We start from the raw sequence: 27,926 nt of genomic DNA on the forward strand, positions 1-27,926 counted from the left end.
AATCTTTCCCATTGTTTGGTAAGACTGAAATATCAGCCCTGATATATTTTCCAAGTGAAATGTGAAGCTGGAATGAGCTCTGAAACTGAACAGGAAGGCAAACAAATAACAATATTTTTTGCCAACGGAGCTATTAAGTCCCAGCACTGTTTTCAGTCCAACCCACACACAGCACTGGTCAAGACAAGATAAAATTTATTTCAGACATAATTTTTCATAGAACTTCAGAGTTACTCAGACAGCAACAAAACTGTGCATGAACTATATCTAATGCCCTTATGGTAATCCTCACCTGACGTCTATATGACCAACCCAGAAAGTATGCAGAGCTTGTTGTTTAATAGAACGTTCTCAGGGTCTGGCACTGTTTGTAGCCATAACTTCTTGTTGTTGGCTCTGGGCACATAATATTTCAGTTATAGCATTTCTATTATAGCACAAAGGGCAGAACTCAGAGAACAATACAGACCATTAAAAGATGTCAACCATTGTCAAAACAGAGCTTCTCCAGCTCACTAAAACCCATTATTATACAATGGAATCTTTAATTCTTATTTTATACCAAGACCATACATTGGGTGAGCTGTAGAGACATCTAACATAATTTTAGCCTCTGCAATAAATAATAGTTCCAAGGACTGGGATAGGAAATAGGGTCACTAGTTCAAGATCATTCTAAGCTGTACCAAAACTAAAGACTCAGTACCCTTCCATACAGCCATATAACCCAGAACATCAAGGCAGAAAATCCCACAATATCTGCTTTGAACTGCTTTTATCTGAGTCCACACTGCCATATATTCCAGTTCAAAGCAGAAAATGTGGAATTTTATTCAGCTGTGTGGAAGGAGCCTCAGGGTCAATCTCTTGGTCATTAAGTGTTAAATACCCACCTTGAGTTGCTCATAGCTTGTCAACTGCTCACAGTTTACCAGAAATCATAGCTAAAAGACCTGTTTCGAGAACAAGATAAAATAAAATTATTCCTTTTCATTTTCTTAAGGAGATATGATAAGGAACATTCAATCTAGCCTATGTGTTTTTAGGCAAAAAGTAGATCAGAGCAGAGGGTGAGATCTCTTACCACAGTGACTGGGAGTAAAAGTTGAAGCTAACTAAGGTTGGATCTACCCTGCCATATAATGCAGTTTCAGAATGCAGATTAACTGCATAATAATAATAATAATAATAATAATAATAATAATAATAATAATAATAATAATAATGCTGGCACAACAAAGCATTGCATGGACAGTTCCTTGACAAAATTGAAGGAAAGGTTGATAAGGAGAAGACCTGGCTATGGCTCACAAATGGGACACTGAAGAAGGAGACAGAAGGCCTGATTCTTGCATCCCAGGAGCAAGAATCAGAGCAAATGCAATTAAGGCCAAGATCGAAAAATCAGCCAGTGACCCAAAATGCAGACTATGCAAGGAAGCTGATGAAACTATTGATCATATCCTCAGCTGCTGTAAGAAAATCACACAGACAGACTATAAACAGAGGCACAACTATGTGGCCCAAATGATTCTTTGGAACTTATGCCACAAGTACCACCTCCCAGCAGTAAAGAATAGTCACAAACCTGCAAAGGTAATGGAAAATGATCACGCAAAAATACTGTGGGACTTCGGAATCCAGACTGACAAAGTTTTGGAACACAACGCACCAGACCTCATGATTTTTGGAAAAGAAAAAAGTTTGGATTATTGATGTTGCCATACCAAGTGACAATCGGATTAATAAAACACAACAGGAAAAGATCAGCCGTTATCAGGACCTCAAGATCGAACTGCAAAGGCTCTGGCATAAACCAGTACAGGTGGTCCCAGTGATGATGGGCACACTGGGTGCCATGCCAAAAGATCTCAGCCAGCATTTGGAAACAATAGACATTGACAAAATTACGATCTGTCAACTGCAAAAGGCCACCTTACTGGGATCTGCATGCATCATCCGAAAATACATCACACAGTCCTAAACACTTGGGAATTGTTCGACTTGTGATTTCGTAATACAAAATCCAGCATATATATCTCGTTTGCTGTATCATACTATGTCTTTGTGTCAAGAAAATAATAATAATAATAATAATAATGAATTTATTACCTACCTCTCCTTGTGGATTGAGGTGGGATACAGCATCATTAAAACAAAAGATAAAACACTATTAAAAGACATACAACAAGATGCACAAAGCTAAAATACAAGTTAAAATCCAGATTAAAATTCACAATTTAAAATTGACTGGAATTATATGAACTGGATTACATGGCAGTGTAGACCCAGCCACAGTGACCACAGAGCTCCCACCTTTAAGAGAATTTTTGTTCTAGCAAAGATTGCGGTCAGTAATGGCTGTTTTATGTGTTTTATGCTGTTGTATATTTATTGTTTATATTGTTTTAATTCATGCACTGTGTTTTTAACCTATGTTTTGTTGGGCTCGTCCCCATGTGAGCCGCTCCGAGTCCCTTCGGGGAGATGGTGGTGGGATATAAGAATAAAGTTGTTTATTATTATTATTATTATTATTATTATTATTATTATTATTATTATTATTGTATGACACAGCAAGCAAGATAGACATGCTGGATTTCATATTACAAAATCACAAGTCGAACACTTCCCAAGTGTCTAGGACTGTGTGATGTATTTTCGGATGGTTCGCACAGATCCCAGTAGGGTGGCCTTTTGCAGTTGACAGATCGTAATTTTGTCAATGTCTATTATTTCCAAATGCCAGCTGAGATCTTTTGGCACGGCACCCAGTGTGCCCATCACCACCCGGACCAACTGTACTGGTTTTATGCCAGAGTCTTTGAAGTTCAATCTTGAGGTCCTAATAGCGGCTGAGTTTTTCTTGTTGTTTTTTGTCAATGCGATTGTCACCTGGGATAGCGACATCAATGATCCAAACCTTTTTCTTTTCCACAACTGTGATGTCTGGTGTGTTGTGTTCCAGAACTTTGTCAGTCTGGATTCAGAAGCTGTCATCATTATTATCATTATTATTATTATTATTATTATTATTATTATTATTATTATTATTATTATTATAGCAATGAATCAGTTAATTCTTAAACTGTAGCAAGCTGATGCTCTACTAGCTGAGCTGAAGATTTATATACAATCCTTTGCATACTCTCCTCTCCCACCTGGATATGACCCACAAAAGACTCAGGGCAAGGCCCTAGATGTGTAAGTCATTATAGGAGGAGGAGAAGGGAACAATAGTTGTTAAACTAGCACAGGATTTATATCAATCTCTAGTACAGTGATTCTCAAGCTGTGGGTCCCCAGATGTTTTGGCCTTCAACTCCCAGAAATCCTAATAACTGATAAACTGGCTGGAATTTCTGGGAGTTGTAGGCCAAAACACCTGGACACCCACAGGTTGAGAACCACTGCTCTAGTATAACACTGGTCAACACATATTTTAGTGCCTCAAATATTAAACCTGTTTCTGGGTATATTTGACCTGCTGATTCAAAAAATGGCACCCTATCAAGCCTGGTGTGTGAGATATAGGACATATGGCACATACCAGTCTTCATCTGCTATCTCATAGAAAATCATGATAATCATATCTAAGAAACTAGAGCAGATGTGGTCTATCCAATGCAATTTTTTGAATCAGCGCCCCAAATAATCCCAGGAACAGGCCTAAAAACCAAGACATCAATAATTTTTGTTGGACTGTGTAATCATACCTTCTTTCTTTCTCTCCACCACCTTTTAATTTCATTTAACAAAGCAACAAGCTTCAGCTTACCTGTTAAGTCTCATTTCAACTATAGATGAAACAGCATTTCAGGTAGTCACTGGCACTGAAGACAGGGCATGATATGGGAGCCTATCCAATGTTACATCAAAAAATAGGATAAGATTATAATATCAGATATAGTGTCAGATGTGAACCCATCTTACCGTTCATAAGTAGACATGGCTAAAATGCTGTAAAACTGTTCTAGCTATTTGCCTCTCTCAAGCCTGTGAAGTCACAAAATGAAGTATGGTCAGTTGGTGACATCATAGATCAAGGTAACCTCTGCTTCCTCCACTGTTAAAGAGACATGTGCATGAAGCTATAGATTCAGATGCTTCAGCGGGCCATTGAACGGTGCTGAGGCCAACAGCACTGGCACTATACTCAACACGGGCTGGCTAAACTGCTTGAGGAGAGGTGGGACCTGGCCTGGTACTAAGACTGGAAGAATGCAACTTCTTTAGGAGGCAGTTGTGCCCACAAAATGCCACGGCCACTTCTCACAGGCTGCTCACATTCCCGAGGCCTGAAAGAGAAGGAAGAAGAAGAAGAAATCCAGCCCTGCTACCACCACCACCATCACCACTTATCACCTCCTCCAGCAGACAAGAGCCACATCAGCTGTGGAGACAACCCAGTGAAATACCCAAACAATCCACCTGCATTTCCTTTGAAAGGGCCCAAAAATAAGAACCGTGGTGCAGTGAGACAACACGAAGCTAAAAACAGAAGTAACAGGAGAAAAATGGCCAGGCAGAGTCTTGGTCTTGAAGATGTTTCTCTGTCTCCAGAACCACTGGGCTTGAGCTTAGAGTTTCAAGAGCCTTTGTACAAGCAGGAGACTGTTGCTGATCATTTGTTAGATGTTGAGGATGAGGATAATTGGAGAGAAAGGTACGACAAAGTCCATATGTCCAGATTCGCCAACGTGATCCCATGTGACCCATATAATTACAACTCTGGTGGCCTTTCAGGGATGGAGGCTTTCTCTTCATGGCCATTCACTGATAATGAACCATGTATTGGGTGTCCTTCTCATACCAAGATGGCTGCCTGTGAAGAACCTATAGAGGAAGTAGAGTATGTGTCTCCACAGCTGAGCTACCAAGAGCTGAAGGAGGAAAATTCCATGTTAAGGAGAAAGATCAAGAGGATCCAGAACTACTCCGAGAGCCAGACCCACATGGTGAGAAATCTTGAGAGGACGCTCCAAGCTACTATGAATAAAGAGGAGAAAGAGGCTCAGGATTTGGAAGCATTGGTACAACACGCAGAACAAAGCCTCCAATGCATGACCCAAAGAGCTCTGAAGGCAGAAAGTGACATGGAGAAGATGAAGCAAGAGATGGCACTACTCCAGGCTGAGCTGACTTGCTACAAAGTGGAGAATGAAAGCCTGAGAGCTGGCCAGTCTACCAACATGGGAGCAGTAAAACAGCATGTTGATGTTGCTTTGCAGAACCTCCTCCGGGTCACCAACCATGCCCATGCCACCATCAACCAGCTGGTTTTTGGAGCTGAAACGCTGAGCCTCGTTGCTGATCTCCTCAAATCTGTAGGCAGAATGTCAGAACTAGAGAATGAAGATGGAGAAAAGAAACTAACTTAAAGGACTCTCCTGCCTACGAGTGTAATGCTCCTATAGTGCTGTTGAGACTTACACCATTTGCTCTCATAATGCATGGTTTCAAATAAGCAACCTCACTCTCTTTCCCCCAGAAGTACTTTTATTACATAATGGAATATTAATTTGATATACTAATGCCTTGGGTGCTCTATTTCAAAGCTACATTGTAAGAGGGCAGCACAGTGTTTGTGTCCTGTAGTTCTTCATAGAGCTGGGCATGATGTTTGACATTCATTGGGTGATTGGGCCTTGGGTGCTTGATTTTTCCCCCTTTATACCTCAGAGGGTGGGAAAGTTAACTTTGTACCTCAATTCCCAGAATTTCCCAGTCAATGGTTTTGGAAGTTATAATCCAAAAATTACTTTTTCCAGATTTTTTAGTCTCTTAATGGCATTTCAGAGCAGTAATGTACAGCAAACAATTCAAACTGAGGCTATGGCATAAGGTGTTTGGGACTCCAATGCCCAGATGCCCAACCATCTTGTCCAATACTCAGGAATCCTGGGAGCAGAACTCCAAAACACCTGGAGGACCAAAGGCCAAACCTATCATAAGACAGAGTGACAGATGTTGGTGGGTAACAGTCGTAGCCTCGGTTGTTCCTTGTGAACTCCCTGTTGTTGAAAATTGAAGGACAGAAATTGGGTCGATATTATACAACTAGTTCTGGAAACACACCCCTAAAACTAGCCTGTTGCCTCAGGTGTAAAGAGACTACTACTCTGTTAACAGCATTCATTTCAACTACCAGTCCAGTCAACCTCTGTATGTGTATTGGGAAACAGCTGCCATCTCTTCTTAATTTCGGGCAGCAAAATAGCTGATCCTGGTGTAACCTAAAGATGCTTTCACATGGGACTCCATGCTTTGTCTAATTGTTTTGAACATTATAACAGTGAGTTATGGGAGCTTCTAGGGGGCACCATGCTGGAAAAAGCTGCACTAAATTCTTGTTCCTAGTCTTCTGTGATATGCTTTGTTTTGTTGGGTTTCCCCCCTTCTTTCTAGATTCAATTCTGTGTATAGAGGGATTGATATTTAGGGGGGAAAGAAAGCAAGATCACATGTTAACTAACAGGGCCTGACTCGGAACTTAACTGACATTGATTAATCCAGTAAGTGGTCTTGGTTGCAGACAGGGAAATTTAATGAAAATATCAACTCAGTGTGCAAAAACAGCACGTGCCGTTCAATATTCGGTATAATTAGGAATGGGACTGAAAATAAAACTGCTAATATTGAAATATCCTTATTCAGGGTTTTTTTTATGCATGCACTTGGAATACAGCATAAAATAAAAATGTACTTAAGCAGTTTAACTAAACTTGGAGATCTAGCTCCAAGACTCCATTGGATCATGAGATTTATTGGTTATGATTGGGCCACTCCTTCCCTCTCTTTCAGTGTCACCTCTCTCCTAGAATTGTGGGTTAGGTTTAAAACTGAGGACAAGTAAGCTCATTGGAGGAATTGTGGGTATATATATATTAAAAAAAACTAATGGGTGAAAAGTATATTTTTCTTCAAAAAAAAAACCCCTTTCTTCCACAAAGTAACTTTAGCAGAAGTTCAGTGCAGTATCTATTGCAAATATAATAATACTGTAATAATACTGTAATAATACTGTAATAATAATAATAATAATAATAATTCAACACTGGGTACAGTACCTGAAGACCTTGGCCAGCACTTCAAAACAATGGGTACTGACAAAATTACCACCTGTCAGCTGCAAAAGGCCACCCTACTTGGATTTGCACGCATTATCCGCCTATATATCATATATATATACTAGCTGTGCCCGGCCACGCGTTGCTGTGGCGAAGTCTGGTGGTATGGGAAATAAAGTATTGAGGAATTGGTGGTAGTTAAGGTCAAGGGTAAAGGTTTTCCCCAGACATTAAGTCCAGTCGTGTCTGACTCTGGAGGTTGGTGCTCATCTCCATTTCTAAGCCGAAGAGCCGGCGTTGTCCGTAGACTCCTCCAAGGTCATGTGGGATGACTACATGGAGCGGCGTTACCTTCCCGCCGGAGCAGTACCTATTGATGCACTCACATTTGCATGTTTTCGAACTTCTGGGTTGGCAGAAGCTGGAGCTAACAGTGGGGGCTCTCTCCGCTCCCCCAATTCAAACCTGTGGCCTTTCAGTCCAGAAGTTCAGCAGCTCAGCGCTTTAACACGCTGCGCCATCAGGGGATATTATTTCCTAAAGGTTGTGAATATACAATATTTCTGATTGGTTTTTTTTTGTTTGTTGGAGGCAAGTATGAATGCTGCAATTAGGAAAAATGATTAGGATGTAATGGCCTTGCAGCTTTAAAGCCTGGCTGTTTCCTCCCTGAGTGAATTTTTTGTTGGGAGGTGTTAGCTGGCCCTGATTGTTTCCTGTCTGGAATTCCCTTGTTTTCAGAGTGGTGTTGTTTGCAATATTTTATGTGCTTCTACTGTCTGTGGCCCTGAGAAAACAGAGGATTTTCCAGACTTTGATGATGGGAATACTTTGTTGGGAGGTGTTAGCTGGCCCTGATTGTTTCCTGTCTGGAATACCCTTGTTTTCAGAGTGATGTTGTTTGCGATATTTTATGTGCTTCTACTGTCTGTGGCCCTGAGAAAACAGGATTTGCCAGACTTTGATGATGGGAATACTTTGTTGGGAGGTGTTAGCTGGCCCTGATTGTTTCCTGTGTGGAATTCCCCTGTTTATTTACTGTCCTGGTTTTAGAGATTATATTGTTCTGCATTATTCTATCCCAGTAATTATTTCATATTAATGAAGAATCTCACTTATCCAACATTCGCTTATACAATGTTCTGGATTATCCAACGCAGTCTGCCTTTTCATAATCAATGTTTTTGTAGTCAGTGTTTTAAATTCATTGTGATATTTTAGTGGTAAATTTGTAAATACAGTACAGTAGAGTCTCACTTATCCAACATAAACGGGCCGGCAGAACGTTGGATAAGCGGATATGTTGGATAATGAGGAATTAAAGATAACCCTATTAAACATCAAATTAAGTTATGATTTTACAAATTAAGCACCAAAACATCATGTTAGACAACAAATTTGTCAGAAAAAGTAGTTCAGTACACAGTAATGCTATATAGTAATTACTGTATTTATGAATTTAGCACCAAAATATCACGATATATTGAAAGCATTGACTACAAAAATGCGTTGGATAATCCAGAACGTTGGATAAGCGAGTGTTGGATAAGTGAGACTCTACTGTAAATACTACATAGCATTACTGCGCATGGAACTACTTTTTCTGTCAAATTTGTTGTATAATATGTTTTGGTGCTTAATTTGTATAACGATTACCTAATTTGATGTTTAATTGGCTTTTCCTGAATCCCTTCTTATTATCCAACATATTCACTTATCCTGCCGGCCTGTTTACGTTGGATAAGTGAGACTCTACTGTATATTTCTAATCTTATATTATCTGCTCAGAACTGGATTATCTGAGGCCCCTTCTTCACAGCTGTATAAAATGCACACTGAAGTGGATTATATGGTAGTGCAGAGTCAAGATAATCCAGTGCAAAGCAGATAATATAAGATTATAAATGGGTTATATAGCTGTGTGGTAGGGCCTTGAGTCTACACTGCCATATAATCCAGTGCAAATTAGATAATCTGTGGAAGAAGTCTAAGTGAGGCCTAAATCTGCCTGTCCCCTAACTGAAACCTGGCTGTCCCTTGGTTGCTAGGCAACCAAGTGGGCAGAGATTAGCCCTCTAAACTGGCAGCAATTGGATAAAAAAAATTATTGCTCTCCCTCTAATTAGGACTTTATTTTTCTTTTCTTTTTGTTGTATCAACCTTGAGGCGTGGATGATGGGTTGTGTTGTCAAATTTTGAGGTTGGGGGGCCTGTACTTTTGTTGTTTTGTGAATTGCCGTGATGCCATCACTCTTTTATATATATAGATATATATCCTCACCTAGATATTAGACACCTACTTCAGCCTGTGGAAATTGCTATGTGACAGGTTATATTATGTTTCTTTAAGTTTAATTATGTATTACTTTTTATTTAGTTTTATAAGTTTATTTTGAGATTGTTTTATCTACCGTTTGGATTTGAGTTATCATTGTTTGTTTTTGGCATTGAATGTTTATGATTTTGTTACTTTTGTTGGAAACTGCTCTGAGTCCCCTCGAGAAGATAGGACGGGGTACAAATAAAGTATTATTATTATTATTATTATTATTATTATTATTATTATTATTATTATTGTCCTAGACAATGGGAAGTGTCCGACATGTGATCCAATGCTAAAGCCAGCATAGTGATCTTGTTTGCTGTGTACTAATCTTGTTGTGTATCAAATAATAATAATAATATTTTTATTTCTTACCCGTCTCTCCTCATGGGTTACAAAACAATTAATATACATAAACACTACAAATACACACACTAAAATGTACCTCCATAAAAGTTATACCAAAACATATATCTATGAAATACAGATTAAAACAGATTAAACAGAGATTAAACAAAGGACAAGCATTAACATTCATGTTTATGTTTAAAGACTGTATGGGTAGGCCTACCAGAAGAGACATGTCTACAATTGTGTCTTAACTTCCAATAGCTGATTTAGTTGTCAAAGCGCTACAGGCAAGTCGCTCCAGAGCCTTGCAGCGGCAGATGAAAAGACCCTCACCATGTACTTTGCCCGGAAACTAATTGGCAGCTAATGGAGCGAATTTAGGATATAGCCGAATATAGTCAAATCTATTCAAAAAGAGATTTAAAATAGTAAGATATACATCTAGTTAAGAAATTATACATCCATATGTACTTGACTATTAATTTTGTCAACATGTGTATCAATAAATATAGGTGGCATTGGGACTTTTTTTGCTTATAATGAGCAGAGGATAATGACAAATGACCATTTGGTTAATTCCAAGATTGAAAGATGTTAAACCAAGAAGTATCAAGGACATCTTGGAAGAGGGATTGGCCTCTTTGTCTCCAAATTATTTTTTCTGTGCCAAACACCACATAGGAGCTCATGATCCATCCCAGGAAACTTTGTTTTAAAAAACCCCGAACCAATGTGGAAATCATTAAGCAAGGAAAAGAGGAATGGCGAGAAGATGAAGTTATGAAGAAAAGGGAAAGCAAGGTAAAAGAGTTTTTTGCGGGCGGGATGGGTAAGAAAGGGATGCAGCATTCCTTCTTTTCAAAGTTCAAAAATCCCAATGATCACACAAAACTCTTACCTATGGGCATGCCAGCCATGTTGTCTTGAAGGCCAATGGGATCTCCTGCTTGCTCTCTGATATCACTCTATATCAAATATTTGAAATATTTCTATCTCTATATAAAAAAAAAGTCAGGTAAAATCACCATACAGGTAAAATCAATACTCACAGGTTAAACATTCTAGAACAATGACAATAATTTTAATATCCAAAATATATATTAACATGTTAAAGCTGTAGAAGACTACAATGGTTTTAATAATGCTGTGCATAGCATTTGAAGCAAATCAGCAAGATCCTCCAAAAATAGTTGATTGATCTCCAGTTTGATAATTACAATACTATACTGTATGTCTGACTTTCAACACTGTAATTATTCCAATTCTCATTTATGTCACAGCACCAAAAGTGTTCCAAAATTCCTACTGTATATACCAGGCATGGGCAAACTTCGGCCTTCCAGGTGTTTTGGACTTCAACTCCCACAATTACGAATTTGTGGGAGTTGAAGTCCAAAACACCTGGAGGGCCAAAGTTTGTCCGTGCCTGGTATATACTCATGTATAAATCTACCTCGTGTAAGCGCGAGGCTAGATTTTGGAAGAGCATCATTGGTACCCAAGAGACATCAGCTGTCCCTGGCTGCCACCACCATTTCTCCACCCAGGAATTCAAAAAGTCCCAAAGCGGTGCCACAGATGAGGCAATAAAGGGGCTCAGTACTTATTTTATGTCCTCCCAGGACGGAGTGCATTTTGCGACTCTACTCAAGGAAGGGAATGATACCTTTGTTTCATAAAGGTAAAAGTTAAAGTACAATACTCACACTGATATGTGAATAAGTCGATCCAGGTTTTTTGGGTTGCTTTTTTAGACTTATATGTTGATATATATGGTGCCTTTAAAGCCTTCCCAAAACAGCCATTTCTGGAGTTCTGGACAGCAAGGTGGTGAGCAATGACAGATCCAGCCCTACCAAAGGCCATGTTGAGACAGACTGCTATGATAGAGTCAGGTTTTGGAGCTGTCTGTTTCAGTTACTTGTTTAAATGAACACACATCTACTGTTTTTAAAAGAAAAATCCAGATACTGAGTTGAAGGAAGCCTGAAAACAGAAAGAAGGAAAAACTGGAAAGGGCAAGAGTCTGTTCCTCCTCTCCTTTCAATTGAATTAACTGGGTGCAAACTACTTTTTCAGATTGCACTCAGTTTGCAGCAGTAGAAGTAAATGGGTGGAAAAGGTGGAAAATGGGAGGAAAGAATAGAAAATTTGACATATTGAAAGTAGCTGAGAAAGTAGGAAAAGCTGTGATGTACCAGTTTGATGCTATCATTTTGAAAATCAGGGTTTGAATCCTCACTCAGCCTTGGAAACCCACTGAGTGACCTCAAGCAAGCCACACAGAGGGAGGCAAAGGCAATCCTCCTTTGAACAAATCTTGCCAGAAAAACCTACAAGTTGAAGGCACATGGCAACAGTCACAGAGAGTTAACCAGAATTAACACTCCTGGTTAATTCTCAGGGCTACCAAATCCAACCTAATGGAGCCATCAGGTTGAGAACACCATGCTTGCCTGCATGAATTTAATTATTTATTATTTGATTAATTTATGTCACAAGGCTGCTTACAGTTTGAGTTAAAACAAAATACAATTAAAATATTGTATGAACGTTTAAAAATATTAAACATGCATTACTCTAAAAAGTTAATTTGAAACAACCTTACAAATACAGTAGAGTCTCACTTATCCAACATTCGCTTATCCAACGTTCTGGATTATCCAATGCATTTTTGTTGTCAATGTTTTCAATACATCGTGATATTTTGGTACTAAATTCGTAAATACAGTAATTACTACGTAGTATTACTGCCTATTGAATTACTTTTTCTGTCAAATTTGTTGTATAACATGATGTTTTGGTGCTTAATTTGTAAAATCATAACCTAATTTGATGTTTAATAGGCTTCTCCTTAATCTCTCCTTATTATCCAACATATTCGCTTATCCAACGTTCTGCCAACCCGTTTATGTTGGATAAGTGAGACTCTACTGTAGTTACAATATAGTCACAGTGATCCAAGTGCAAATACAACACACTCCATTAAAAGATCTTCTGAAACAGGCAGTTAAGGCTAAAAAACCAAGGTAAACAGAAAAGTCTTTGTTGGCTACTGGAAAGAGAGCAGAGAGGGGACAATCCCATGACCTATGGCAGGGAATTCCACAGCCTGGGAACAACCGCTGAGAAATCGCTATCATGTGTCCGCATTAAATGTGCATGTGGTGGTGAGAAAAAGCACTCCTATGAGGATCTTAAAATCCAAGCAGGTTCCTGTTGGGTTATATGTTCTGCAGTGGAAGAAAAATGGAGGTGAATAAATGTGTGTGCATGTTTTCAAGTTACTTGTCACTGATGGTGATCCCATGAACTTCATAAAGTTTTCTTAAGCAAGGAATACTCAAGTATTTTGCCATCTTTCCTCTGAAATACAGCCTACAGCATCTGGTATTTGTCGGCAGTCTTCCATCCAAGTACCAACCAAGCCCAATTCTGTGTTGCTTTCCAAGATCATATGGGATATGGTACCTTTAGGGTATTAAGGCCCCTACTTGGCTCAGATTGTGAAAGAACTGTGATTTTTTTCCTCTTTATTTCTAATACAGGTATCTGCTTTACTTTAGAGGGAAGTATGGCGACAGTCCACCAGCCCTGAGTCACCTTTACCTCGTTGTCCTTTGTGTACTGCTGTGTGTGACATCCACTCTCACACACAGGTGGAAACCACTTGGCTCTCTAGCAAGTAGTCCTTCATGTTAAAACGAGTCATGGGCAGCATCCGGATAAACAGGTAAAAGAACCCCACCTAGCTTTCCTAGTTTTCTGTCTCGATTCTGACTTCAGGGACTGGAATTGAACCCCCTTGGACTTCAAATAGGTAATGGTAAAGGTTTTCCCCTGACATGAAGTCTAGTCGTGTCCAACTCTGGGGGTTGGTACTCATCTCCATTTCTAAACCTCCAAGGGGATGTGGCCGGCATGACTGCATGGAGTGCCTTTATCTTCAAATTGCTAGGTTGGCAGAAGCTGGGGCTAACAGCGGAAGCTCACCCTGCTGCCCGGATTCGAACCACAGACCTTTTGGTCAGCAAGTTCAGCAGCTCCACGGTTTCCCGCTGCACCATCAGGGGCTCAAATAGAGTACATGATTTCACTCTTTCTCACCATTATCCAGTGAAAATGAGCTTTCCAAACATATATGTTGGTGACACACTTTTTCGACATGTATTATTTCGGGACACAGTAAGTCAGTTTCAGAGGTTATACCTACCTCTTATAAGATATAGACACATACATACATGAATACATACATACCCAGTAGCACAATAGGTTAAACCATTGTGTTGGCAGAACTGCTGACCGACAGCTCAGAGGTTCAAATCTGGGGAGAGCGGGTGAGCTCCCTCTGTTAGCTCCAGTTCCCCATGTGGGGACATGAGATCAGCCTCCCCTGGGCAACATCCTTGCAGACGGGCAATTCTCTCACACCTGAAGCGACTTGGGGATATGGAGATACAATAAATCTCATGAAAACCTTTCATTTATATATTTCAAAATACATTTTTGAAAGATAATAACATACAGTTTCTAGATTTTTGTCATTTCCCATTATGTTCACACTGTAGCCAACACATTAATGTGTCATGACACACAGTTTGGAAAGCTCTGCATTAAAACATTTATGTTTAGTATTTCCTACATACAAAACTTTCCATGGTGAATCTGCAGCTGGAGCAACTCTCTTCTTGTTAGGGCAAATTGGAGACAGAGAGGGTGACATGTATTTCGAAGCTCTTGGAGATAGGAGTTTATTTGAGGGTATCTCCCAACCCTTTGTTTCTTGATCCCTAAATTACATGTTTGGCTTTAGCTATAAGATGCTGGGAAACATGCTTGTTGCTGTAGCAACAGATTTGTCTTGAACTCAGGAAATGTATAAACATTGTCACAAGTACACAATTAAATCAACAGTGGTGTGCAGAACATTTAGAGGTATACAGATTCCTGAGCTCTGTGCTAGATTGAAATTTCCATCACATTACTTTCAATAGATTTAAAGGCGGAGTATTTAATTTAGATTTGGACAACATGAATCATTCCTCACTGTGTGTATGTGCCTTCAAGTTACCTGTCAAATGTGATTAACCATTGAGTTTTCTGAAGATCTAATACTTTCAGAATATTTACATCTTGTTTCATTCTTATTTCTACATAAATATTTTTACTTCTTTATATATATTCTAATTGTCCCCATGCCAAACACATAATCTGAAAAATGCAAAAAATAGAATATTAAAGGATAGAACATTATTTTAATTGCATATATTTTTAAACTCCGTGATTGTCCTTACTAAAGCCTTGTTGAATAAAGAAATGTCAGTGTTGTACATTGTCTTGGTGACCCTGGATTCACCATGCTCTCTGCCATTCTTTTTTTTTTTTTAAAGCAAAATGCACACAATGTACAAAAAGGTCCAACATAGATCCAGTGATTCTGTGGCAGGAAAAGTGATGCAATGGACTGGAAAGCTTGAAAAGTTAACGTTAAAATGCAATTTGTTACCGCTACAATTTTAAGACCTTTCAAAGATAATTAGTTAATATTATAGTTGTGATTTTTAAGGGTAAATTGAGGCTTTTTAATTACTTTTTAATTACTTTTTTAAGGAGCCCCCGGTGGTGCAATGGATTAAACCCTTGTGCCAGCAGGACTGTTAACCAACAGGTCGGCAGTTTGAATCCGGGGAGAGTGGGTGAGTTCCCTCTGTCAGCTCCCGCTCGCCATGCGGGGACATGAGAAAAATCTCCGACAAGGATAGTAAAACATCAAACATCTGCGCATCCTCTGGGCAACATCTCACACCAGAAGCGACTTGCAATTTTTCAAGTCACTCCTGACACAACAATTTTTTTAAAATGCTGCAGTTGCTGGCTAAAACATACTCTGGAACTATAAAAATAACATTAAAATCACACTTACCAGTGGAAAAGGAATGATAGTTATGTTTTGTTTGTATCTTAGTTATTGCACAAAGGAATTCATTATGACTAACATTGTTTGCTACTAGTTACTTCCAAGCCCAGCCTTTGGGGAAACAGGTTTTTTTTAAAGGAGACACTGATACCTTTCCTCCATGTTTAACTATCATGTCTTTCTCTCCCACTCATAAGGTACAGTATTGTCTCCACTGAAGAGGATAGGCACAAAGTATCCTCTCTTGGCAAAATTAATGGTCACAGCCAGAATGGAAAAAGCCATGTGACACGACGGAAGCGCCGCAACCGCTTTGTTAAAAAGAATGGGCAGTGCAATGTCTACTTTGCCAACTTAAGCAACAAGTCTCAGCGTTACATGGCTGATATCTTCACGACGTGTGTGGACACCCGTTGGCGCTACATGTTCATGATCTTTTCAGCAACCTTCTTGGTTTCCTGGCTGTTTTTTGGCCTCCTCTTCTGGATCATTGCTTTCTTTCATGGTGACTTAGATGCCCCTAGTGCAGGAAATGATCCTTCCACAACAAAACTCTGCATCAAGCATGTCAGTGGCTTCTCAGGAGCTTTCCTCTTTTCAGTTGAAACACAGACCACCATTGGCTATGGTTTCCGGTATGTGACCGAGGAGTGCCCGCTAGCCATCATGGTGGTAGTGGTCCAATCTATTGTGGGTTGTGTGATTGACTCTTTCATGATTGGCACCATCATGGCTAAGATGGCCCGCCCTAAGAAAAGAGCCCAGACTCTCCTTTTCAGCCATCACGCCGTTATCTCTCTACGGGATGGCAAACTCTGCCTCATGTGGCGGGTGGGAAATTTGAGGAGGAGCCATATTGTGGAAGCTCATGTTCGGGCTCAGCTTATCAAGCCCTACATGACAGCAGAAGGTGAATATGTTCCACTGGACCAGCGGGATCTGAACGTGGGCTATGACATAGGCCTAGATCGCATCTTCTTAGTGTCTCCAATTATTATTATTCATGAGATTGATGAAGAAAGTCCACTCTATGCAATGGGTAAAGAAGATCTGGAGAGGGAGGACTTTGAGATCGTTGTCATCCTTGAGGGCATGGTGGAAGCGACAGCGATGACCACTCAGGCCCGCAGTTCCTACCTGGCCAGTGAGATCCTTTGGGGACACCGTTTTGAACCTGTTGTCTTTGAGGATAAGAAGCGCTATAGGGTGGACTACTCACGCTTCCACAAGACCTACGAAGTGGCTGGAACCCCTTGCTGCTCTGCTCGGGAATTGCAGGAAAGTAAGATTACCATCCTGCCTTCCCCTCCACCACCGCCCAGTGCCTTCTGCTATGAGAATGAGTTGGCTCTTGTCAGCCAAGATGAAGAGGACGACGACAATTTGCATGTAAGGGCAGATTTGGGTGGAGGAACTAAGGAGGACGAGGGAGTTATACCTATGATGGAGTTTGGGAGCCACATGGATCTTGATCGGTTGCAGGTCTCCATTCCCCTGGACACACTCTCATACCATAGGGAATCAGCCATTTAATATCCCTGCCTGACTTTCCACCCCAAACATTTTCTCCTAGGTTTCCTTCTCCAAAACATCAGTCTTTTACCAACTGTTGAAAAACTGGCCAGACATAGACAAGACAGCTCCTTTGGTGCTGGATGTGTTGGGTTTCTTTCCATGAAATTAGACATTGGTTTATAAAGACCCTGAACTCAGAAGATCCTCATTTTCCCACTCCTGCTTATCCGTGACCTAGAACTGGAAGACTATAATAGCTGTGTCAATCAACGGTGGTAATGGGACATATTGCATGCTATCGAAAGGACCAATTATTGCTAAGGTGACTGATATTATTGCTGCAAAAAAGTCAATGGCTTGGTGGAGAATCTGTTTGTTCAAGTGCAGGGTGGGGAAATATAATTTCCATGTGTTTTTATTATTTGCAGTGAATAACTTTATCTTCCACTGTTCTTGCACATGAACACCATCTCTGTGTCTCATTCAGGTTTTTGGTATACATGACTCTCAACTATGTTAACACCCATTTTTTCTTTTATCCTATGAAATTCTGGTCCCTTCCCACTGTGATGCAATTGAAACCAATTAAAAATGTTTGCAAGAGGAAAGAGCTACAGTGGGGCCAATATGTGAACAATCTGTACATTATTTCTCCTAAGGAATAATATCTGTATGCTCCCCAAGCTCTCACCATTTAATTTGTCCCATATTTGATATTGATATTAGAGCTATTTATTTTTAAATAAAATATAATGATCTAAAGGAAAGCCTGGAGACAAGGAGCAGGGGATCTAACGTCAATACAATGTGCCATGATTATTATTGTTTGATGATAAGTATACCATATTTAATGATAAATATACCATATTTAAATAAGTACAGATAGTCCATGAGTTACAAACATCCCATTTACAAATGACTCAGGGAAATCTACTCCTGCTGGAAGAGTCTTCATGGGGAAAAGGTGTCTCAACTGGAGTTTTATCTCCAATCTTTGTTTCCACAAGTCATTTTTTTCATAATCCAATTATCACAGGGACAGAAAGTGTGGTGAAATCTTCTGCACAGACAACAAAACAAACACCACAAAGGTGTTAACTCTTCCCTATGCTATCCAAGGCTTTAAAAATGGTTGACTGGAGTTACACGTTAAAATGCACCTGTTCCGACTTACTAACAAATTCAGCTTAAGAACAAATCTACAGAACCTATCTTGTTCATAACTTGGGGATTACCTGTATACCACAGACCTAAACCCCATATTGTTCAGGAATCTGGGGAAAGGTTCTATGACAGATCTGAAACTGCTAGTTTATTGCATCATTGGAAAGTTATTATTCTTACTGTATTTTGGAGGAAGCCATAATAATAATTACACTGGTGAGAATTCACAATTGTTTTGCAGTACAGTAGACCCTCAACTTTCATGGGCATTAATTGCATAGTACCTCTGTAATAGTGAAAAAAATGCAAAATTTAAAAAACCTACATTTTTTAAACCTAAGAGAACACCTCTCTAGTAAACACTAAGGCCCCTTCTACACTGTCCTTATATCCCAAGATATGATCCCAGATTATCTGCTTATCCCAGATTATATGGCAGTGGAGACTCATATAATCCAATTCAAAGCAGATAATCTAGGATCAGGTCCTGGGATATAAAGACAGTGTAGAAGGGGCCTAAGTTCTCCAGTGTGACTTTATGGTCAACTTCCACCTGAGGTTGATCAAAGAGTCATGCTGGAGGACCTACAAGTGCCTAAAGAAGTGCTGCCTCTAGGAATCTCAAGATCCTCTAATGGTCAGCTTTCACTGGATAACCCCAATGGCACAGTGGGTTAAACTCTTGTGCCAGGCAGGACTAATGACTTGAAGGTTGGGTTGCTGACGTGAAGGTTGCTGGTTCGAATCCAACCCAGGGAGAGCACAGATAAGCTCCCTCTATAGCTCCAGCTCCATGTGGGGACATGAGAGAAGCCTCCCATAAGGACGGTAAAACATCAAGACATCCAGGCATCCCCTGAGCAACGTCCTTGCAGACGGCCAATTCTCTCACACCAGAAATGATTTGCAGTTTCTCAAGTCACTTCTGACACAAAACAACAAACAAACTGGAGAACCCAAATTGCTTATTGTTTTAGATTCTTCACAAATAGAGATCCAAACTATCGCAAAGCTTGCAGTCAATGCAGAAGTAACAAGGGACTGTATCAAAGTTAAAACAGAAGTGAGGAAAAAGGTGGACCTCTGGATATGGATGGGCTACAACTCTCATTCATCCTAGCCAGTGTAGTAATTTGTGGTATGATGGGAACTGCAATACAGCAGAGTATGAATGATCACACATTCCTCTTCTTTCATTTAAAAGGTGCTACAGGTCTAAATGTCCTAAAAGCACCAGCTCCCATATGATATTCGAAGCCAAGTAGGATCAGCGCTGGTTATTACTCAGTAAGATTCTGCCAATGCCAGGTGCTTTAGGCTATAATTCAGAGGCTGAAATTGGCAAAATAACTTCTGAGTATGCCTTGCCTAAGAAAACCCTATGACATTCATGGGGTCGTCATAAGTAAACAGATGTCCTGAAGGCACATTCACACGTACATGTGCACAGACGCATGCACTGCTATGGATTCCTCATTGCTTGCCCGACACAGACAGCCTCACATGTTGGCTGTTGGTCCATCTATGTGCCAGAACCTCCACCTCTCACTATCTTTCTTCCTCGGTGGTAATTAATGACATCTTTTCTCTAAGGGCATGAATGAGGGCTAGTATTGACCTGGCTTTTAATATAGCTTTCAGAGGCCAGCGCTTGTCTTTAGGGCATTAGCTAATGGACCCAAGAGGAAGGGCTCTACGCATGAGGACAAAGGAATCCAGGACACACATTCCCCATACCACAGCCCAGGAAACTCCACTTGTATCATGCTAACAGGGAGGATTCTGGGAGATATAGTCAAGACATTCACTTTCCCAAGCTCTGAAAAAAGAGTTACATGACTCCAGCTTGTTTGTGTTTTTAATGGTAATTTGTAGCTTGGCAGGATGGTCTCATCTAATTGATGTTGACACCCTTTCATTCCAAATGCATACTTCCCTATCAAGTGGAAAATTCATGTTTTCATTTGGTTGCAGCCAGTTCAAGCGCAAGAAAATCAATATTCTGTGTATCAGCCGGATAGGTACAGCCTCAATATTGGTTATAAGCTGAATTTCTCACCACTAATCGATATATGTAAACAGAGCAAAAACAAGTGGTGTTTAAAGGGATAGAATTATTTCAATGTGTATGTTGGGAATTTTTACTATACAAGTCTCTGAAAACTCCTGTCTTATACTTATCTGACCCTCTGAAATGACTGTTTCGTGAGTGGAAAAACTATCCAATAACCTTGTGAAAAGTCAGGCAATGGAGACTCAGCTGTAAGACCTATCTTTGTAATTCTAGATCTTTATCAGCCTACCTCTCAGGGCTCATCTATACAGCATCTAAAACATGGGATTTCCCATGTTAAAAAGGGTGAAGTTGGCTACATTACGTTAAATTAGCAGTAAATCTGTGCAGATTTGCTGCAATGGATGAAAAACACTTGGATGCATATTCACACCACTGTATATCCCTGCACTCACAAAAAACATGTGATTTCCTTTCTTCACCCCATTGGAGACAGCTCCAGCACGTGTCCGCTTTAAAAAGCCCGAAACAGCTGATTGGGCTGTGAAACGGACACACAGCTGATTTAAAGGAAGTACAAATTGAGTGCACTTGGAGCTCTCTCTTTATTTTAAACTTTATCCTGTAATATTAAACAGAGCTTGAATAAACAATTGGGGGAAGAGTGAGAAAAAACCTTCTGTTATGTGCTGAACCTCATACATGCACATTAAGATCTGCTTGTGTTTATATTACAATATTCACATGTGCACGTATATGGTCCTACGCATCTTGTTTCAGTACAGAGGAAACCTGTGGGGATAGCAGGGGAAGAAATCCTGGGACCCACAGGTCTGTGTGGGGACATGTTCTCAGGTCCTAGGGTTTTTTGTCCTCCATTTAAAACCTGCATTTTTGTGCTATCTGGAAGTGCCCTCAGTGATTTGAAGCAGGCAGTAGCCAAGCTGGCTAGGGATGATGGCAGTTGCATTACACTTGATCTAAGTGGCACCTGGTAGGAAAATATGATTAAAATTGTGGGAAGAATTTATGTCACTCTAAACTAGCCATAGATGGTTATGTAAAGTGGTATTTTGGAATCTGATTGTGAAAAAAAACCTTGGCTGAATTGCAAAGTTGTCAAAGAATGTATTTAATTATTACCTGCTCTTAACAATGGATTTCAGTCTCGCTAATTAATGCAAATTAAGCTCATGTTTATCTTTCACGATCACAAAAAGCACACCAAACATGCCATGACAAACAGATGTCTTTCAGCACTTGATAGAACATCGTTTCTTTAAAAAAAAAACATAGTAAGTTTGCTGCTTGTTAAGTTTGAGCCTGAACATATGTAAGCTTGGAGAATGGTTAAACCACCCCCCTCCAGGTCTAATTTTTTTAATCTGCTCTGTCTTACTTTGCAAAAAGCCAGCCCAGCTCAATCCTTGCCATCGCTAGCCAAGTGGCTGGCTGTGCAGATTAGGTTTGGAAGAAGGTAAGTTAATAGACCGCATTAGTGACAACAGCAATAATGAGAACACAAGGTTGCTCCACTTAGAGAGTGTGACCCACTCACAATATTGAGGGGAAAATGTGTGTGCCTGTACACTGCATAGACTACAGTCTCCAGAGTCCAACATGGTCAGAGTTAACCACAACAACTAACCTGTATATTCTGAATTCTTGTTCAAATATCCTCCCAAAATATCACTACAATAATAACAAAGGGTCAAATTTTATTTTTCTTTTCTGAGGCTGATATTTCATTGTTACTACGGTAGTGCTATGTAGGAATATTAAAACATAAATCCCTTTCCAGATGACCTTTAAAGTTCCATGTAGTCGAAGTTTCTCATATTCGTGGTCTGGCTACTAGCTACAGAACTTGAACGAACTCTGGTGCAGTATGAGGAACAACTATTTTGCTGATAGTAAACAGGTGTATCCCTGGTAGGTTTGTACTGTAGTGTTTGCTGACTTTACATAGCTGGCTAAAGGTCATTTTTGTGAGTATATGTTCCTTCAAGTTACCTATTGACTTATGCAGTCCTCCAGAAACTATTTTTATATGAGAGAACACCTTTCTAGGACTGTCTGTATCCTCCAGCACAACTATATGGTCAACCACTGCTGGAAGCAGATAATAGCATCCTGCGGGAGGACCTACAAATACTAGAGAATCTCCTTCGGCATCCTTCAGTGCACTTCCATTGTGAAAGTTGACCATAAAGTCATGCTGATGGATCTAGAAATTTCTTAATCAAACCTGCAATCGTGAAACCTGCAAATGTGGAGGGTTGATTGTACTTAATCACAGCACTATAATTCCACTTTAATTTCCAGGGCAACATAACCTGCATTGTTCTTTTACATTGTGAGCCACTTTGAGTCCAATTTTGAGGAAAGCGGGATAGAACTCAATATAGCATCAACAACGACATCTTGTGGAATCTTGGGATTTGTAGTATGAAAGGCAAAGATAACGCCCTCCCCCAACTGACCAAATCTTGCTAAGAAAAACTTGTGGTATGATTGCCATAAGTCAGAAATGACTTGAAAACACCAACTGCAACTCTGTCCCTTCAGGTGTTTCCACCCTACTATTCCTATCAGCACTGGCCAGCATAGACAGTGATAAGGGAAGAAAGGAGGTGTGGACAAAAAAGATCTTGAGGACTACATTTTCCATCACTGAGTTTCCTTAATCAAATAGTTTAATTCTGTCGGACATACCTTTGTACATTTAACATGATTTGGTTGAAGAATAAAGGACAAGATGGTGTAACCTCTCCATTCCACGGACAGAAGTCATCTGGATGGACAGAGGAATCTCGCTTAAATGCTGACAATGTGACAATGTCTACAGAGATGACAGTTTGGGTGGCATTGCACAGGAAGAAAACTACTCAGGAGGAATAGCTGGGGTGTTTCTGCTCGTTCTGTCCTGTTCCTTATGCATCCTCGATCTAATGATAGGGCTGGTCTTGAACAGAAGATTGCTCAGCTTTCCTACTCACCCCAAATTCCCACTCAGGTCAAACACACATAACAATGGGTTGGTAAGATTTTTATGTGAAGATAGATCCTTTCCATTATATTCTCTTAAGAAAAAACAACAGTTTTTTTTACACTGAAGGCAATTTTTGGTTTTGATTGAGAACTTGCTCTCATTCAAGCGTCCCAAGACTACCATCTAGTGACCAAAGGCAAAACTTTCTCTCTCTGCAGTTTTAGCTGATTTCTGATGACAGAAAGGAGTACAGTTGGGTACAATCAAAATCCTGATGATATCCAACTCCAAAACTCCTGATTCATAGACCAGCTGATTCATAGACCAATTAAACACTCGTTTTAACATGCCACTATTGATGATATCATATATATAGCCAACCAGTCAGTTCCTCTCCATCAGTGTCTCTTGTCTGAAACCCCCGAAACATAGTAGGGTAATCTTGTTTGTGCGCCTTTCAAATCACCCATTGACTTCTGGATGCCCCATAAATTTATAGGGTGGTTTTAGGCAAGCAATATCCAGAGATGTATTTGACAGTTCCCTCCTCTAAAGCAGTGGTTCCCAATCTTTGATCCTCCAGGAGTTTTGGACTTCAGCTCCCACAATTCCTAATAGCTAGTAATCTGGCTGAGATTTCTGGAAGTGCAAAACAACTGGAGGACCAAGGGCTGGGAACCACTGCTCTAAAGCAAAACTTGATATTCTCTGACATTCTTATTATGTCATAAAATGAGGAGGAGGAAGGGAAGGAGACGTTTATGAGGACAGATAAGGAGAATCAGTGCCAGCTCTCCCACCAGATTGGCCCAAGAAACAATGGAAATTGTGTCAGAAACACGCTTTCCATTATTTATAAACTCCCAGAACCAGTTACTCCAGTAATATCTTTCTCTAAGGGGTTCTTATAGCCAAGGCACTGAGGGAAAGGTGACCAAGAAACGTCATAGTGATTTTCAGTTCACCTTTCACACAGTACCTTTGTTGCAAGAACTCTTGGAAGGAGTTGTGTATTATTAAAATGAGGCTTCTGTAGGCAGTTGGGAAATGTGTCCACCTCTTCCTTCAGTTCTGTGTCTTCAGGCTACTCTGGTGGTAGACAGGCGTGCTAAGCATTGGCGGGAGCAGCTGCTGCTGATGCTGCTTCATTATCACCAACCATTGTCAAAATAGCAGCTTATTAAGAGGTGCCCATGATGGCAGTTTTCCAAAACAGCATGCAACCTTTGGGTGTTGCAGGGAAGCGTGCTTTTGCCATCCCCAGAACTCCAATGCCTGGGACTGCTGCCAACTGAACCTCATGGTAGAAAAAGCCCTGAACATACTCTCTTTCCTTTTTATAGTCCTAAAAATGATATCTGAGATCCTGCATTTGGAAAGGAACATCTATTTGGTTGTAGCTATGTTTCGTATTGCTAACCCCACATTCCTAACTCCAATTGCTCCCTCCTGCAACAAGGAATTTTCCTCTGTGTGTGTGTGTAAGTTCTTAAAGGCTGTGTAGTTTCTAAGGGGCTGCTTTGGGCATTGGTAAGCCAAATACACCTGGAAAGTACCACATTGGGAAAGGCCAGGGATGTAGCTCCAGGGAACACAAAAACTAGGGAATCTTCCAGCCAAATGAAATGATGAGATGACATCATCTTTCAGTCCCAATTTTCTATCATTTCAGAGAGGGGAGTATTGAAAACTGCTAACTCTTATATGTAGTAACTTGAACCATCCTTTTTATTTGAATGCCCACACTTTTATTGCTAAGTGCTCAATTTATGTAGTTACATTACTATAATGCTAGAAATGTCAAGACTAAAGAAAAATTTCATGGGGACAGAATTCTTATTAGAGGGGCAGTGATCTCATTTTGCTCCGTTTGCAGTTTCACCCCTGGAGGGCTGGCTTACACTAAATGGAAACTGCCTTAGTGCTGTAATGTGCCCATAGCCAAATAACTGTAGTGGGGTCACGGTTCTGCCCGCATCCTAAACACAATATTTGAGTATACATTTACACAACAAAAATATGACATATTCAAGAAATGTATAACATTGAGAGAATGATGATATTGACTGTATATCTTAGTGTAAGGAATGTGGATTTTCTTTCAACTCAAGTTTCAGATAAGATATGTTCTTAGGAGACTGTATTCCTGTGGTCAGTAAGACCACAGGCAAAGGGGTTTCTTTATGTAAATTGTCACCAAGTCAATTTTGACTTATGCTGACCCTATGAATGAAAGGCCTCCAAGACATCCTTAGAAATCTATCCCTGGAAACCACCTTAACTTGAATGAAAGGCCTCCAAGTCTTCCTGGATGAGATCTTATGGAATCAACCACCTTACCATTTGGGGGTCTGCAGTGCAAATGATGCATTAACCTCCTCCTGCTCCCACGTCTTGGTGCGACAGGCTCATTCGTGCTCCAGAAGTTCCTCTTCATTGCAATGTATTTCAGGAGTTTAGGGGGGACAGATTTACAATTGTGGTACTAGTGCTATAATGATGAACACATCAGGACAAATGTAAGATGCTACACTTAGAAAAAATGAAATGTAAAGATACAGGATGGGTGATGCCTGGCTCAACATCAATCCATCTGAGAAAGATCTTGGAGTTTTCATGGACAACAAATTGAACATGAGCCAACAGTGTGATGCAGCAGCTAAAAAGCCAATGGGATTTTGGGCTGCATGAAAAGCAGTATAGTGTCTAAATAGAGGGAAGTCATGGTGCCTTTGTATTCTGCTTTGGTTAAACCTCACCTGGAATACTATGTCCAATTCTGGGCACCACCATTCAAAAGAGATATTGACAAGCTGGAAGGTGTCCAAAGGAGGGCAACTAAAATGATCAAATGTCTGGAGACCATTGGCTTAAGAGGAGCGTCTTAAAGAACTGGGTATGTTTAGCCTGCAGAAGAGAAACATAAGAGGGAACATGATAGTCATATATAAATATGTGAAAGAGTGTCAGAAGGAAGTGGGAGCAGACTTGTTTTCTGCTGCCGTTGAAACTAGGACTATGAGCAATAGGTTCAAATTACAGGAAAGGAGATTCCACCTGAACATTAGGAAGAACTTTCTGACTGTAAAAGCTGTTCAACAGTGGAACTCTCTGCCTTGGAGTGTGTTGGAAGCTCCTTCCTTTTAAATGGAGGCTAGATGGCCATCTGTCAGGGGTGCTTTGTTCTTTTTCTGCATGGCAAGGGGTTGGATTAGATGGCCCATGTGGTCTCTTCCAATGATTCTATATTCACATATCTGTGCATGACAAATTGGGAATCTGTAATACTAAGTTATAGATCTGTAACTGCAAGACAAGATGTCATTGTGTCTATTATTAACAGCCCTGTTTGAATCTTGCAAATTCAAGCTAGTCACTTCCTTGATTGAGTCCATCTGTAATGTCATCTTCTTTTCCTCCTGCTTTCCAGCTTTTCAAGCATTATTGTCTCTTCTAGTGAGCTATGTCATCTCATAATATGTCCAAAGTCTGACAGTCTCAGTTAGGTCATCTTGGCTCCTAGGGAGAGTTCAGTCTTGTTTTTCCCTAGGGCCCCTTTATTGGTCATTTGGGCAGTCTAGGGTATCAACAGGATTCTCCTCCCGCACCACATTTTAAATGAGCTGATTTCCTTCCTATTGGCTTTCTTCACTGTCCAGCTTTAAAACCATAGGTAAAGGTAAAGGTTTTCCCCTGACGTTAAGTCCAGTTGTGACCGACTCTGGGGGTTGGTGCTCATCTCCATTTCTAAGCCGAAGAGCCGGCGTTTTCCGTAGACACCTCCAAGGTCATGTGACCAGCATGACTGCATGGAGTACTGTTAACTTCCCACCGGAGCGGTACCTATTGCTCTACTCACATTTGCATGTTTTCGAACTGCTAGGTTGGCAGAAGCTGGGGCTAACCGTGGGCTCTCATTCCGCTCCCGAGATTTGAACCTGGGACCTTTTGGTCCACAAGTTCAGCAGCTCAGCGCTTTAACTCACTGTGCCACCTACATGGTGCCTATTCAGAATTTTTTTTAACTTCTTCAGAGCTGCCTTTTGTCCCGAAATACCAACATATTCTGGTTCAAAGTTCTTACTGCCAAAGACTGAAGCCCATCCTCAAAGATTCTAGTGTGGAAAGAGCCTAGTTCTGCACTTGAGAAAGCTAGAACCTGTGGAAGTTGTGTTCCTGGTCCATAGGAAACTGTAAAGAGGCAGGATCTGTTCCATATTTCCTTGAATTAGATGAGGCTTTTGTTATTATTTTGAATGTGAAGAAAATAATCATTCTCAGGAGGCTAAGGGGAAAAATAACAATTTCCTGCCCTCTCCTGCTCATCATGTATTATGACTACAGTTGTGAGAGGGCCTTTGTTAATCGTGCCCGGTTCCCTCCCTGGCGTTCGCTTGCTCGCTCAGCTGCCCAGGACAAGCTGTCCCTTCTACAGAAAACCCTTGCATAAGAATTAAAGCTAAGCTGGGTTGAGAGAGGCTGAACTAATCCAACTGGAGCATGCTGGGAGGCCACGTGTTGGAAGCCATTCTCTCTCACCCTCTCCCTTGGCTCCCTGTGTGCGTGGCTGTGTGTCTATG

At 40.4% G+C, this 27,926-nt stretch overlaps 2 protein-coding genes across 2 annotated transcripts in view; both read left to right on the forward strand.

Annotated features, from left to right (window-relative positions):
* The window catches only part of kcnj4 (potassium inwardly rectifying channel subfamily J member 4), a 35,544-nt gene extending 17,492 nt beyond the window's left edge, over positions 1–18,052 (forward strand). Inside the window, exons 2-3 of the mRNA XM_008120313.3 lie at positions 13,293–13,477; positions 15,859–18,052. Of these exons, the coding sequence (XP_008118520.1) occupies positions 13,440–13,477; positions 15,859–17,194 (1,374 nt within the window). The 5' untranslated portion in view covers positions 13,293–13,439 and the 3' untranslated portion in view covers positions 17,195–18,052. The remainder of the gene's footprint in view (positions 1–13,292; positions 13,478–15,858) is intronic.
* LOC100560148 (endosome associated trafficking regulator 1) lies at positions 4,068–5,526 on the forward strand. The gene has a single exon (XM_003227159.3). The coding sequence runs from the start codon at positions 4,257–4,259 to the stop codon at positions 5,379–5,381; it is 1,125 nt and encodes a 374-aa protein (XP_003227207.2). The 5' UTR covers positions 4,068–4,256; the 3' UTR covers positions 5,382–5,526.
* Positions 18,053–27,926: the final 9,874 nt, after the last annotated feature.

Source organism: Anolis carolinensis, chromosome 5 (assembly GCF_035594765.1).
Source record: "Anolis carolinensis isolate JA03-04 chromosome 5, rAnoCar3.1.pri, whole genome shotgun sequence".
Taxonomy (NCBI): Eukaryota; Metazoa; Chordata; class Lepidosauria; order Squamata; family Dactyloidae; genus Anolis; species Anolis carolinensis.

Bases quoted from the DNA above. Each gene is read 5' to 3' on its own strand.
- LOC100560148 (XM_003227159.3), top strand. From the start codon at position 4,257: ATGCCACGGCCACTTCTCACAGGCTGCTCACATTCCCGAGGCCTGAAA.